The sequence below is a fragment of the Amblyomma maculatum genome, chromosome 9, assembly GCF_055883805.1.
Source record: "Amblyomma maculatum isolate TAMU_Amacu chromosome 9, ASM5588380v1, whole genome shotgun sequence".
In the NCBI taxonomy this organism is placed as follows: Eukaryota; Metazoa; Arthropoda; class Arachnida; order Ixodida; family Ixodidae; genus Amblyomma; species Amblyomma maculatum.
The window spans coordinates 13,283,108-13,297,035 of record NC_139352.1 but is presented as its reverse complement, the minus strand read 5'-3'; the positions used below and the strand labels follow the sequence as shown (position 1 = coordinate 13,297,035).

The window sequence follows — 13,928 nt, the reverse complement described above, 5'->3', positions numbered from 1 at the left end:
GAGCCCTATGGGAAGTTTCGCAACTAGTAGTATTGAGGAGCTCTGGTCTTCATGTTAACACCGCACTGCGCTTGACGCATGCCAGTTTTGTGCGTCAGCTACCTGCCACAAAGTGAACACTCCCGATGTCATTCTACCGTTTTCAGAGAGCGATTGCACAGTGCATTGACAATTACTTGTGCGTAAAGTTTCTCGTTTTTAACAATGTGTCCAATTCAAAACAGAAATCCTGCAGCAGGAAGTCTCAAAACACGCAAAAAGCAGTTGAATTCAATATTTGCACAGAAAAGCTCATTTTTACGCATTCTGCATGGCATTTCGCCTGTAAGCAATATGAGCAAGTTGAATATATCAGAAATCGCTTTTCTTTGTTTGACCATGTGAACTTCAGGGAACAAATACTTTTATTCAGGACGTATCCTGAGGAATATCCCGCCTACCTTCTGCAGGTTTAAATTAAAGTTGCACAAGTACGTCTTTCATTACTGACTACAAACTGCTGCCTGCAGCCCTGCTCGCACTTTCACTCGCAATAAGATGTCTGCTTCATCCTGGTATTCCGAGCACTCTGAGCTCGTACCGCCAGCTCTAAGTAGAGTTCCACCTCTGCTGCCAATGTGCGCATTAATGCATATAATTAATTGACTCATATTTATATCGTGCCAATCATTTCGTCAGCGTTAGTTCGAAGTTCTAGCAGCATTTATTCTGGGTTTGGGGTCCAGCTCGAATCATTTCTATTGTGACTAGGTCACTGCTTACAAATTATAGTGTTTAGGTAAAGGAACATGCGTCAAATCTCTCGGTTTTATCAGAGCAGCATCAGCATGGAAAAAAAAACTCAATTCGGGCAGCTCCAAGCAGGGAATTTTGTGGAAAGCATCTTTGTAGTAGTTTCCTCCATCTCAGAATGTAGCTCTGCTGCCATGGCATCTGACGAGAGAGGGCTTGTTCTATTGCTGTTGAATAGCAGAGATTCTTTCTCGAAACTTAAGGTCCTTTCGCCATTCTTTCCTATCCTTCTGCAAAAATATGAGAGCTCTCAGTCCACCAGAAACATTCCCGGCACCCGCATATTTGCCGATTGCATTAAAAAGGCCGCATAAATAAATTTAAGGCGTATTTGGCCTGTTCGAGTATTCGCCATCTTGAGATTTCAGCGATTCCATGCCTCGCATCGCTGTTTTCTTGCCAAAATCAATATAATTTCCAAGAAGTTGCACTAATGTAAACTAATGTTCTAGGACCACGACAACCATAAATAAAATCGCGAACAGCGCTCAAACAACCGCTAAAATTGCCGCCTCTCGCAATACGACATTTTTACCTGTAGTGTAAAAACCCGCTAAATATAGCGGGAAGATTCCTTACTTGGCCACATTTTTTTTTTAATGATTTGTGTAATTACAGAAACCTTTTCCAGAGTTTCGAGTAGTAATTTTTCGCAGTTGCAGTACGGTGAATTGTTTGTTATTTCCAGCACTGGTATCTCGTTACGTGGCTTGATTTTTGAACCCATGTGAATTTTGCACCCATATTCTGAGCTCATGATGGCAATCGTTAAAACAGCGTAAAGTGCAAGTTCTACATATTGCATGGGTGAGGTGCACACCGATCCCGGAATCATCTGCCTTGCCTTCGCGCATGTGTAGCTGAAAACGTTCAGAGGCTTAAAACAATACAGGTAAACGCCTGGAATGTAGCGAAGCCATAAGATCGTGCGGAACATATAAAGCGAGGCGTTTTGGTTTTGCTGATAATTCACTGCAATTGCAGCCTTAAAGTAAACCATGCAAGTATGGTCGGCGATACAGGCATCATCATCATCATCATCAGCCTGATTATACCCACTGCAGGGCGAAGGCCTCTCCCATATTTCTCCGCTTAACCCGGTTCTGTGCTAGCTGCATCCACTTGACCCCTGCGAACTTCTTAATCTTAATCTCAATCTTAAGATTAAGATTGAGATTAAGATACAGGCATCGTAGGCGCCTTAAACGGTGTTTGCAGCTGCCTTGCAATCAACTCTTCATCTCATTGCCATACTTTAAAGCACGCTAGTCCGAGTTTCAACTCCGCAGGTGTGGCCTCGATCAGCTCACTAGGAACAAAGACATCAGCCTTAGTTGCGGCTCACTCATCCCGGATTTCTTTTCCCTCTACATTAGTGCTTAGAAATATCTCGTTTCTTCGACACAGTTCGCATATTTGTGATCTTTGAAGCGTGTAAAAGATAGTGCGGACTCTGCAAGTGCACTGCTATATCTGACGGACAATAAGTATTTTGAACTTACGCTTTATTTCATTTTTGTTTGGCGTTTTGAAATATTAGGTATTTATCTTGAAAGAAGCGAGTGGATGCTCTCGCTTTCGGCTAGCTGTTACTGGTATCCGCTGTCATCGAGCCGCGGCGCTTCCCTTCAAACGTCCTAAACCGCACCTGACGTATTGAGCTACGAGTGATAACATGGCAAAAGGTTCATTCTATCTCGAGTTAACATGTTGCAGAAAATTTTCTGGCCTTCTTGCAAATCTAACTATTGCGTACGATTAATGCGTTCAATGATGCGCTTACTCCAAGAAAGATATGGTTATCTATAGGTCATAATTAGATTAGCTCCAGTGGAAGCATGTAATTAAAAAGGGGAAGACGTAGCAAGCCGTGAAAAGGAAAATGTTAGCGGTAACGTTGGAAGACAGAGAGCAATGCTTATTGGCACTTTATGTAAAACGGTGTACATTGTGAACTCGCAGCTCTTTCTCATAGTTCGCATGCCTAGCATAGCTTTCTTACATGCGCATTAAGTGTCTTCACGTCGCAAACATGATGTTTATGTACCAGTTAGCGAACGCAATTATTAATATTCCTGAGAACAGTGAGCGCTGTATCATGTCCTCAATCATTTTCTTACAGAAATAATTTCCTACCAGCACTGCTAACAATCGATATCCCAATTTATAGCTTGTTGAGCTAAATAGAAGAAGATAAGTATGAAATCTGAAGGGAGTGAATTTCAGAAATTTCAGAAATCAATCACTCTGGTGTTCCTCTGCAAAAATATCGAACTCACCTTCTTAACCTAACTACCCAGGCAAATATTTCCTTCTGCTGTAATAATAAACGACGCTTTAAATGGTTAAATATAATCTAGAGGAATTCAAAAAAAAAAGTAGTCCTGGGCAGGGTATTGTTATCAGAAGTGATAGCTGGTTATTGTTATTAGGTGACGAACTGTATTCCAAGAGAACGCCAGCGGAACAGTATGCGGTAGAAAGTAAGAGGAGAAGGTTAGGAAGTTTGCAAGGATATCAAGACCGCTGCTGGCGTCAGACAGGATTAACTGGGGAAATATGCGACAGGTCCTCCTCCTGCGGATGTATTTCGGCTGACGCCGCTGTAAAACTACCAACGGGAGGTTTACAGCCTTTCTTGAAGAGAGTGTCTCGCGCACCATTCTTTGCTTCCGCACGTTAGCGTACGTTGTTTAGAGAGGAAGCAAACATAATATGATTCGGTGTGCGTGATGTCAGACAGGAACTGGTCTCGCTGACTTTGTTAGGGTTGCCCGTTGAAGCCATACACGAAATGCATTTAAAGGGCCAGAGAGAAAAGGAGCACAGGCACCAGTGTCACTTGTTTGATTCGGAAAAATAGCTAAAATTACGCGAGATCTTCCGGTGATATATGCGCCTTACCTGGCTTGGCGTTAGCAATGAATACTCGGATGTATTCGTCCCTGTCGGAGCGAGAGTGCTCGTGATAGAATCCCACGGCGTGTAGCAGTTCGTGCACCATGGTCCCCTTGTAGATACACCCGCTACCCAGCGACACCGGCTGCGGACCCTTTTGGCGGCCGATGGCGGAGTAACATCTGCGAGCGGAGAGAACTAGTAAATGCACAGCGCACCTCCAACTTCCAGCACGTTTCGGTCCCGATTCTGTACTAATGTTGAGGAGCCACCTGAAGCTGCCATTCCTAACGCATTTCATTGCTTTCCTGCATTTAGGACATTTATCTATCTGTTTGGAATAGCTAACCCATTCTAGAAACACGCGCACGCATAGAGGCTGCTTCTTGCAGTGATTCATCAAGTGCATCGCATTGTTCTTTTCCGGGCAGCTCCCTGTTTTGAACTGTCTTTTTCAGGTCAAGACATAACAGGCTGCCAGTTGAAACAAAGCCATTTTTAAAGCAAAATTCTTCCATTTCACTATTCCTCGCCCCACTCACATCCTCTCCTCTCCCCTGTCTTTCTTCAGGGAAGCAAAGCCTATTTATCAAAATGTTAAGTAGCGACTGGGGCGCCCCTCATCTCTGCGTTAGTTTCTGTTGAATTGTTTCAAAGGTAGGTTCGCATGCTTTGAGTAGCAGAGACGAGGAAAAATCTCTATCCAAGCCTTTGCGTTTAATTTGTTCGCAGATGGTACAAATCATGTACCGAATCATTTTATGAAATTGAAGTGCCGAGAAGCCACCACCATGAGCTTTCACATGCGTATTGTCTACGTTCGATAACAAATCACCCTGTACATGCGCGGCATCATATTTGACTTTGACATGCGCAGGAAGCTGTGCAATGAGCGAAAATGATGTCAGATGGAGTTGACGTGCTGTGTATTTACACGATTATCTACAAGCATCTCAGCTGTAAAATTCCAGCTAGCTAGGAAAACGTGTGCCTGTCATACGTTTGGGTTGAGCGATGCCCAACAAGAATAAAAATACAGCTCCGTCAGCCGTGAAGCGTTATGTTCCCCGACCTCTGAAACAAATTTCAACGAAGTTTACCCGGATCCGCGAAAGATGGTGACGTAGTCTCTCTCCGTCGTACGCATCACGAAGCGCACACAGCTCTTGGCCTCTATCTCGTTCATTGCTTCCCGGAGTAGAGCAGTGTGCTGGCCTGCGAATTAGAGAGCATTGTTCGATGCACATTCACCGCTGGCTTGAAAAGTGGTTGAAACATCATGCGAAGCTATTTTATAGCTACGTCACACTGGTGTGTCATGAAAACGACCCGAAAACTTCGGCATGTTTTAAAACTGTGCTAGATATGACTGGATAATGTCCTCTTCGTTCTACAGACATAGCGTTTCGTCTTCTAGGTTAGCGAAAATAAATAAATTACGAGTTCAACGCTGCTGAACCAAATATTGAGCGAAAGCATTAGCTGCGGGTGACCGAGCGTTCTTCTCCTTCTCTTTTTCTTCTGCCTCAGACCACATATAAAGCCCCGCTTTAACCAAGCCGCATGAACGTGCCTTAGTGGCCTATAGAGGTTACCTGAATTCTAGGGTCCTAGCAGGCTGATTCTGACATAACTGTCCCATGTGAAACGAGATACCCAAGTTGGCAGCTCCGGCCAACTGAGCCACGCTGACCGCTTGAGATGGGAGCACATGTCTTGCTTTTGTGTCATGTTGGGTGTGACGTCACAGCGTCACGTGGGTAAGACGTGGCTACCGCCGCGCTAAGCCGACCGCTTGAGTTGGTAGCCCAGCTCTCACCCTAGTGTTACGTGGGGTGTGACGTCGCAGCATCACGTGGGTAAGACGTACGTGGCTACCGCCGCGCTACGCTGAAGGCTTGAAACCTAGAGTAGTGTTGCTTTCGCAATAAAAAACTACTACGAACTGCTCTAAATCTAAAGTACAGGGCGCTAGCCCCGCACAGTGAACTTGAAATACATGTGGGCCACGGTTGAAAATGTCATTGATTCTCGGCCTACTGTACTACTTATACAACTTGCACTTCCTCTATACCTTCTTTCTTTTCAGTTCAGTTCAGGCGTTCAGTCGTGTCCGACTCTTCGTGACCCTATGGACCATGTCACGCCACGCTTTCCGGTCTCTCACTATCTTCTTAACATCACATAGCTTCATCTGCAATGCCTCGAGAATGCCATCTAACCATCGCGTTCGCTGCCTACCCCTTCTCCGGCGACCCTAAAAAAAATACCCAAGATATCAATGTTCAATCTGTCCATTTCTCGCTTGACGATATCCAGTTTACCTTGCGTCATAGATCTTACATTCCATGTTGCTATGTGATATATCTCCTTGCAACATCGGACTTTCCGGTCGCTTCCCGACACATCCACAACTGAGCGTCCTTTTGGCTTTAGCCCAGCCGCTTCATTCGTCCTGGAGCTACTAGGAATCGCCCTTTGTTCATCCCCAGTAACATGTGGGACGCCTTCCAACCTGGGGGGCTCATCTTCCGGCGCCATATCGATAATGGTATTGTGACTGGCCATAGGGTTTTCTTGGCAGGAAATACTGGAGTGGGTTGCCATTACCTTCTCCAGTGAATCACATTTTGTCAGAACTCTCTGCCGTGACCTGTCTATCTTGGGTGGCCCTACACAGTAGAGCTACCGACTTCATCGAGTTTCGCAAGTCAACAGTCTGGGGCTGGATGAAAATGCCACGTCTCTGTGACCAGAATATTCTATTTGACTGATTGAAGGTTATGATGTGAGGCTTTTCCTGAAACGTCAAAAATAGCACCGACTGCATAGAGCTTAAAAAACGTCACTGCTGTGATCCAGCTCCACGAACTCGGTACCCCCTGGCGCAGTAAACTGACATTTGAGCTCTCATGTGACAGTGCAGCTCCGAAGCTCTCTCGCACTTTTCTCACAAGAGGACGAGTCCACCCGCTTCAGGCCATTCAGCTTGACACCGAACATGACAGAGCACAAGTCTCTCTTTCACTGAGTAACATATGCGTTCAAAGTCGCCGCGACTAAACCCTGAATAATTTATTTGAAATGTTTTTACTTTTTATGGGCTATCTTTGTGGCAACAGCAAAGATGCGGACATGTAGAATCGGTGTGATCCGCCGCAGTACTGTTTTTGTTGAGAATTCTGCTCGTGAACTGGTCTAAATGAGTTACTTTATCATTGCGAGAACTTTGGTCAATCTAGGCGGGTGCAGTCGTATGAAGTATTATACTTCACTCACCAAGGCTGGATTCGACGACGAAAGGTACGATCCCACGAGGCCACAGCAACCATTTGGCGATGACAGCATTTCGCTAGGAACAAGAAAAACAGCCTCGTGAATACGTGCAATGCACCGTGAAAGTTTTCACGGTAAATCTATGGAGGCCACTTTTGTATCTCCGCTCAAAGAGGTCATTGTGGTCGACCAAGCATAGGCTTTCGTGGAAATCTTTATCTCTGGCGCGAGGTTGGACATGCGGGGCTACAATGTAAATAATGTATTTATTAATACTTTAGGCAAAAACTTAACATGCGGAAGCAATGTCTTGGGTAGGCAAAGGAAGGGAGGGTAACTGCACGCTTTTCGTTACTGTATATTTGATTGGCCCTGTATTTTCCGGCTGAAAAATGCTGAAATTAAAAAAAAAAAAATCCGCGTTATTCTCCCGCCACTCGATCTAACCTCTTTACGTCAAAGGCGATAAGGACGCCGTTATAACCTGCCGGAAGAAAATGGCGGTGTACTACACCTATTGGGACCCGCCTAAGAAATCCATATTAAAGTCATTGCGGCTTCCTCGTTATACCGGCAGGCTATGGTGACAACTGTATTTAATTTTTAAACTTGTCTGTAATTCATTTGATTACATTACATGTAGCCTCTTTTTACACTATCAAGCTGAAATCTTCGGACAAAAATTTAATTTACCCAAGAATAATTTATAATATGGTTTATCCTCGTGCTTGCATAGTATGCCCTTCTAGTTTTACATTGAGAAAACACAGGAATTCTTTTTTTTTTTTTTTGCGGCGTGAATTAATTTAGCTTACAGACAATTAACACAAAAAAGGACAAGTTTCGCACGGTCTTTATAAATGGACGTTGAAGACTTCCTACGAACTTTTAAAACTTCCGACCGCAGGGAGCCCTTCAAGCACTGGAGGTGACTGCCGCGAACAGGGGTTAGACGTTCGGGAACAACGTGAAGAAAAGATCCTATATGAATGTATTATTTAATGGTTATTTAACAGTGCACAACAAGCATGTAGGCCAGAAACATTTGATACCTTCGCGGGAATCGATTCGCGAAACATCACAACGATGCCGAAGAGTAGGTAACAAAATGCAGGTTTGTAATTTATGTGTTTTAACGCCTCAGAGCGGCTCAGCCTAGGAGGAAAACCGTAGTGGACAATTTAGACGGCTTGGATTCTTAAATGGGCACGGACATCGAACAGCACATGGGAGGCTTCCTTTTTGCTTCCATCGAAAAGCGGCCGCCGCAGCAGAGATTCGATCCGACGTCCTCAGGTGCAGCAGTCGAGTGTCTTAACCACTGAGTCACCGCGGCGGGGCGCAAAAAGCAGGCTTGGAATCTTGAGCTGATTCTGATCTTATTAGTATTTTGTCAATGGCTCGAGATATTCTGCGCTATTGTCGTCGGGATTTCTCATTTCAAGTTGCAGACGAACGTATTACCTCTCTAGTGTACGCCGAATGTGTTGTACTCTCATCCCGTTGTGTTGTTTTGAGCAGAATGTTTTACAGATTGAGCTAACGTGCACGTGGAAGAGTTATGTGTTATATATTTAATGGTGGGCGTCCATCTATAGGGACAATTTACACTCATCCTTATCATACAAATGTATGACAAAAATCACTAGAATATATCTGCAATACACTTAACGTTCCTAGATATCGACTGAGCTTGTGCTACAAATTGCGCTTGACCTAAGCGCCCCTAAAATTACTCATGAGACGTAATCAACTTAACCAGAAATGTTAAAAATGCCATTGTATCTCACTTGAAATAAAAACGCCCATCCCCAACCAACGCCTTTTGTGCCGAAGCAAAAAACAATACCTCACGTTGCGCCTCAAAATATTTCATAACTCAGGTAAGGCACACAGGCTAAAGAGGAATATCGCGCAGATGGGCTCAGTAGTGGAAGACTGCTGTTCCTCTTTTTGTTACTTCCTGCTCGTCTCGTCTGTGGAATCGTGCACGTCGTTTACATCTACCTCAATGCAGGAAAATATTTTCTTTTTGAAAATCTCATAATAAGAAATCGGAAAACCTTTCATAGAAGCGAAGCGTCATGCAGGATCAGCAATATTCCTCGTCAGGTCATTGCTACTTTGCCGATTACGTTGATGGCTGCTTGCGATTTGCATGCTAGCAGTCAGGGTTTAATCATGAGCTACGCGATAAAGCGGACGAGGCGAGGTTTATGGGACACTGTTTAATTACGAGGTAACTGTGGGATATAGGAAGATACTATTAAACACATTTTAGATGGGAAAGGTCTGAGCTCCCATAGTGTAGGGAAATTTGCTTTTAATACATATCCTGCATTCGCACCAAGTAGGTGGATCTGGCATTGAAAATCATTAGGCTGTAAATTGGAAAATAACTATTATGCAGCTGCGCAATATTCTGACGCTCTAAGCTTGAGATGCGTATCAAATATATTGCTTGTCAGCTAGCTTGTCCTGCGCTCACAATGAATAATTAGTAGTGCGATGCATTTCTAAAAAATGATTATGAGAATTCTTGAAAGTTGTTATGCAATTTTAGGAACATCGTAGCTTCAAATGCGTAGCAATATTTGACTGCTCAAATTTGTCTTGTGCTACAAAACGAGTTGCCAAAACGGCCATAAAATACGAATAAATTGAGTTTTCGATAATAAATAGCAACAAACTTCAAGCCCACGGATGGAGAGCTGGGGTGTACTAATCGCTATGGCTTAATTATACAAAATATTAATTATATGCTTTGAGCACTTTTTCCTAGAAGTTCACAAAATTTCTGTGCATAATTTAGGGTGCGTCAACATTTTAAGAAAAGTTAACCAGCGCCAAACGCGGGACGAAAGAAGAAAACTACACTCAATGCTCTCGTTCCATCTCTTCAGCTGGTTTACCTTTCTTTTATATTTTGTACCAACTTGCTCGATGTTGCTCCTTAACGAAGAAACATTCATTTACGAATGTCATTTCATGCATAATTTTTGCGACGTTAAGGAACAAAATGATTACAACATGGTTGCAGAATGGCAGTGGAGAAGGCCTTCAATTACCGTTAAGAGAACTTAATTTCTTCAATTGAACTTCGAATAAGTACTCAAACTTCCGATTGGCATCGTGCAAAGGAACACTACTATAATTTAAACTGCAGCTTGAACTGTTCACATCAATTTCATTTCATGAAATAGCCTGCGCAACTTGGCGAAATAGAATGTAATGCTTTAATTTGTGCTTGTGTTTGTGTCATCGAACTTATGAATGCGCGGAATTCGGCTGAAAAATAATTTGGTCATATTTTATGGCCATTCATCGCAATTAATAGGATATTTTTATGCGCGTTTTCACATGCTCCTGGAATACCGCGATGTCGGAAGGTCATCGGAGTACTGCACAAAGACAACAACATCAACAAAAACAAAAACAAAACCAAGCACGGAGCAATGCAGATCATAAAACGCCCTTGCTGGCGGATAGAATACTGAGGATTACGTCATCCGACTCGTTCCTGGGCACGACGATGTCTCCCTCGAAAAGTTGCGCTGCCTCCAGGGCCAAGTTGCCTGCGCGAAAATGGGAGAACACAGAGTCGGAAAACACACGTCTCATCCTTATCAGATTTAGTACGGCTACTGCACCAAACATTCCTCTTTATTAAGCCTCCAACGAACCCCCTCCTGTTTCATATGTGGTCATCCCAAACCCGCATACTTCCTAATTTTCTCCTACAACGTGCTATTCTAGTCGCCTTTGGATCCCATTCCGCGTATGCAGCAGAATGGGATACGTATACGCGGAACTTGAGAAAAGCTTCTGCTTTTCTCGACACTAGTGCTTTCGGTAATATTTGAAAAAAAAAAGAACAAAAAAACAAGCTCTGTACAGTAGCATAACGCACGCGTTTTAAAATGTACTTGACTTACAGAAGCACCGAGCCCGCACACGTGGTTTCAAGAAAGCAACCTTCACCCGTTTCTGCATAGTGTGGCACCAGTCGCAACCTAAGCCTCCTTCTTGACGTTTGTAGAGTCGGGAGGAGGTGCTGATGTAGTGATGGGTTCCAATGGAGTGTCAATATTTAGAGCAAAAGCTCTACTACTCCAGGTGCAGCCTAGAGTTTCGCCTCGCTCTGCACTCTTGACATTAAAAATTGACCAAGGTCACAGCACACACATCGAATACCAACGATGTATGACTACATGTCTCATGAGACCGTGCTCACAATGACGCCTGACCACATTGACCTGTGACTTTTAGTTATCGCACTTTGACCTTGACTTTTGACCTTTACTGCTGGCACTTGGACCTTTCCCTAGAAGGTCAAGGGTTCAAGCCTCACTCGCGTCACTGTGTGACTCCAGCCGTTGTCGAGCCACCGAAACGGCGAGTGGGACAAGGCCAGCAGCTCCAGTTCAGGGCTCCTCCATCCTTATCGCCTCTGGCGAGTCATTTACGCTCAAAGCATCACTAGTGTGTAAGAAAATTGTGACGCAACCGTTCATTGTGCAGCCTCGCGGGTGATCTCGTACCATTTTGCGGCCCAATTGACATGCATGTGCTAGTCTACTTTGCGAAAGGGTTTCGAATCGACTTACGTGCCTCCAGCTCACGACCTTACAACGCCACGTGATAAAGCGCAGCAGCCATTTTCGAATCGGGCGTCGCTGCGCATGCGAGCTTTTGGTTTAATGCCTGCACGGAGGTGGTCCTGAGTGTCTCGAAATATTATTTTGCAAGCGTGGCTGCCGTATGTGCGAATTGTTAGGCAAAGTGATGAGTCCGCAAATGCTTACCCAAATCAAATATACGAGTCCTGATGGGAAGTTGGCGGATTTGCCACTTTTCTTAGATGGAATTAATAATTAATAAAAGCATGGTATCTTACATGGCCAAGGAAGTGTCAAATGGTTCTGACCATTACAATTTTTTTTAAGTTTCAGATCGAGCAAAGTAACAAGGAAGTTTCACATTTGTAGATCATGGATTATCATTTTTGTTTCTGCGCGGAGAATGCAAATGGCATTTACACTAGAATGTCGCAAACACGGGAAGAGAGGTGTGCTTGCTGTAATTCATGGGTTCCTGTACTCAAAACCGAGCGTTTTGTTGTTGAAGACGAACCCCACATTGGGCACCCCGGAACACCTTACAACAAAGGATAGCCTTCGTAAGGTATTCCTTGTGAAGAAGCGGCGAATATATACCAAAAAATGCAGCCCAGGTACTGAAAATTTACCGGGAGCATCTCGGTTCTATTATTAATATCTTAGACAAGCCCAGTCTTTCGGAAAACGGTCGTTTATATTTGTACAGTGAGCATAAGGATGTGTGAATTGAGGTAGCCAGAGGTGTTCTGGCCAATTTTGATGCTACAGATTAAGACGCTTACAACCGGTTATGCACTTGCTGCACTACCTTGCTCCACTTTTATGATCGCGAAACCCAATGACAGTCAAAAGAATGGCATCGCAGATAATCCCCGCGACCGAAGAATTTAGACACTCATATATCAGACCAAAAAGTAACGGCGGTCGTTTTCCGGGGCAAAGACGGTATTAGGAGGTAATGATTTTAGCAACTTGACGAAAGTGGTTCTTTTGGTGCAGGAGAACACACCTTTGCACCCATAGAAAGTTGTGGCTGACGAATTGCTAACTCTAAAGGGGTTTGCAATTGTTCAATTTGACCCTATTCACCGAACCTGGCCCCTTCTGACCGTAATTTGTTTCTTGATGTGAACAATTGAAGGATAGCCTTTTTGAATGACATTGATGACCGCCGACATATTGCTGATACCCGATGGGACGGCCTATCACCTGAGGTTTCCAAATGAGCCAGAAGCCCTGCTTCCACTTTTAACAAGTGAATTAGTGTAACAAGTGCGCTCGAGGCTTCTCCGCAAGCTCGAAGGTTGCCGTTTTAGCTGTGTCCGCCCATATTGTTCAAGCTCTTAATGTTATATCACTAGGTAATACTTCTTATGACAAAAATGGTAGTAGTAAATATTTAGTAAAAACAATATTTTCAGTTTCGATTACTTGTACAGAACATTATTCAGACCGTACGAAGAAGAATAGATGCATCGAAGATGTCAGCCAACCCCGAACTCTTTACGCGAAAGTCTGTTACAGGGGTGAAGGAGCTCAATAGACGATCGGTTAGTGGAAGGGAGAGCTCTAAGAGTCAGATATCCATGTAAAATTGGACACTTATAAAACAAGAAGATATGCTGCAAACTTATTTTGGATACGCTATAGGAGTGACACTTTTTCTTGTGCACCTTTGTTGTGTAGGCAGGTTTACTTTGCATTTTGTGAGAACAAGGTGCCGCATGACGAGGTGTCCTGAACAAAATGAACTTGTGCGCGTCAAGCATGTTCGCACGATGAGGTGCAGGGTCATTAAGATATGGAAGAGGACAGAAGCTAAGTATGTTGCAGTGATTTAAGCTTACCCGAAATAATATTAAGCTTAAGCTCACGGAACTGTGTGCGGTACAGAACTTCAAGAGACGGTTGCGGCTGAGGAGGTCACCGAGAGCACTGCTTTGTCCGTGCCGGGAACGAAAAAGTGGGAACTGGCTGTAGACATCTGGTTTATATAAGCACAAATGTTGTTTAATCTCCGTTTAAAAGCGGATAAATCTGGCAGTGCAAGATTTATACTCATGCACGGTTATTCGCCACTCAAAGTAGTGTTATTTGGAGAAAGCTAGTAAACCATGGCTGTGTTATGTGTATTCAGAAAGCAGCACCTTCCACAGCCGTGCAAGGCAGGGGCTTTAAGCAGCACTAAAGCAGCACGGAATGAAGGCGCCCTCCTGCGCTGAAAAAGAAGAACACTTCGACCGCACAGTGGCGTCAAAGCACGGGCTGTTCGCTTATCTCTTTGTGCATCAGCCACCGAAAAAAATGAGTCCTGTACTTGGCATGCTTCTGCATTATAGTGTG

General features: G+C 44.0%; 1 protein-coding gene across 1 annotated transcript in view; it reads right to left on the bottom strand.

Annotated features, from left to right (window-relative positions):
* Positions 1 to 13,928, bottom strand: part of LOC146178358 (astacin-like metalloprotease toxin 5) — a 37,462-nt gene that overhangs the window by 20,715 nt on the left and 2,819 nt on the right. The window contains exons 2-5 of the mRNA XM_084578176.1: positions 10,471 to 10,541; positions 6,970 to 7,042; positions 4,791 to 4,905; positions 3,697 to 3,872 (exon numbers count right to left, since the gene is read on the bottom strand). Of these exons, the coding sequence (XP_084434302.1) occupies positions 3,697 to 3,872; positions 4,791 to 4,905; positions 6,970 to 7,042; positions 10,471 to 10,541 (435 nt within the window). The remainder of the gene's footprint in view (positions 1 to 3,696; positions 3,873 to 4,790; positions 4,906 to 6,969; positions 7,043 to 10,470; positions 10,542 to 13,928) is intronic.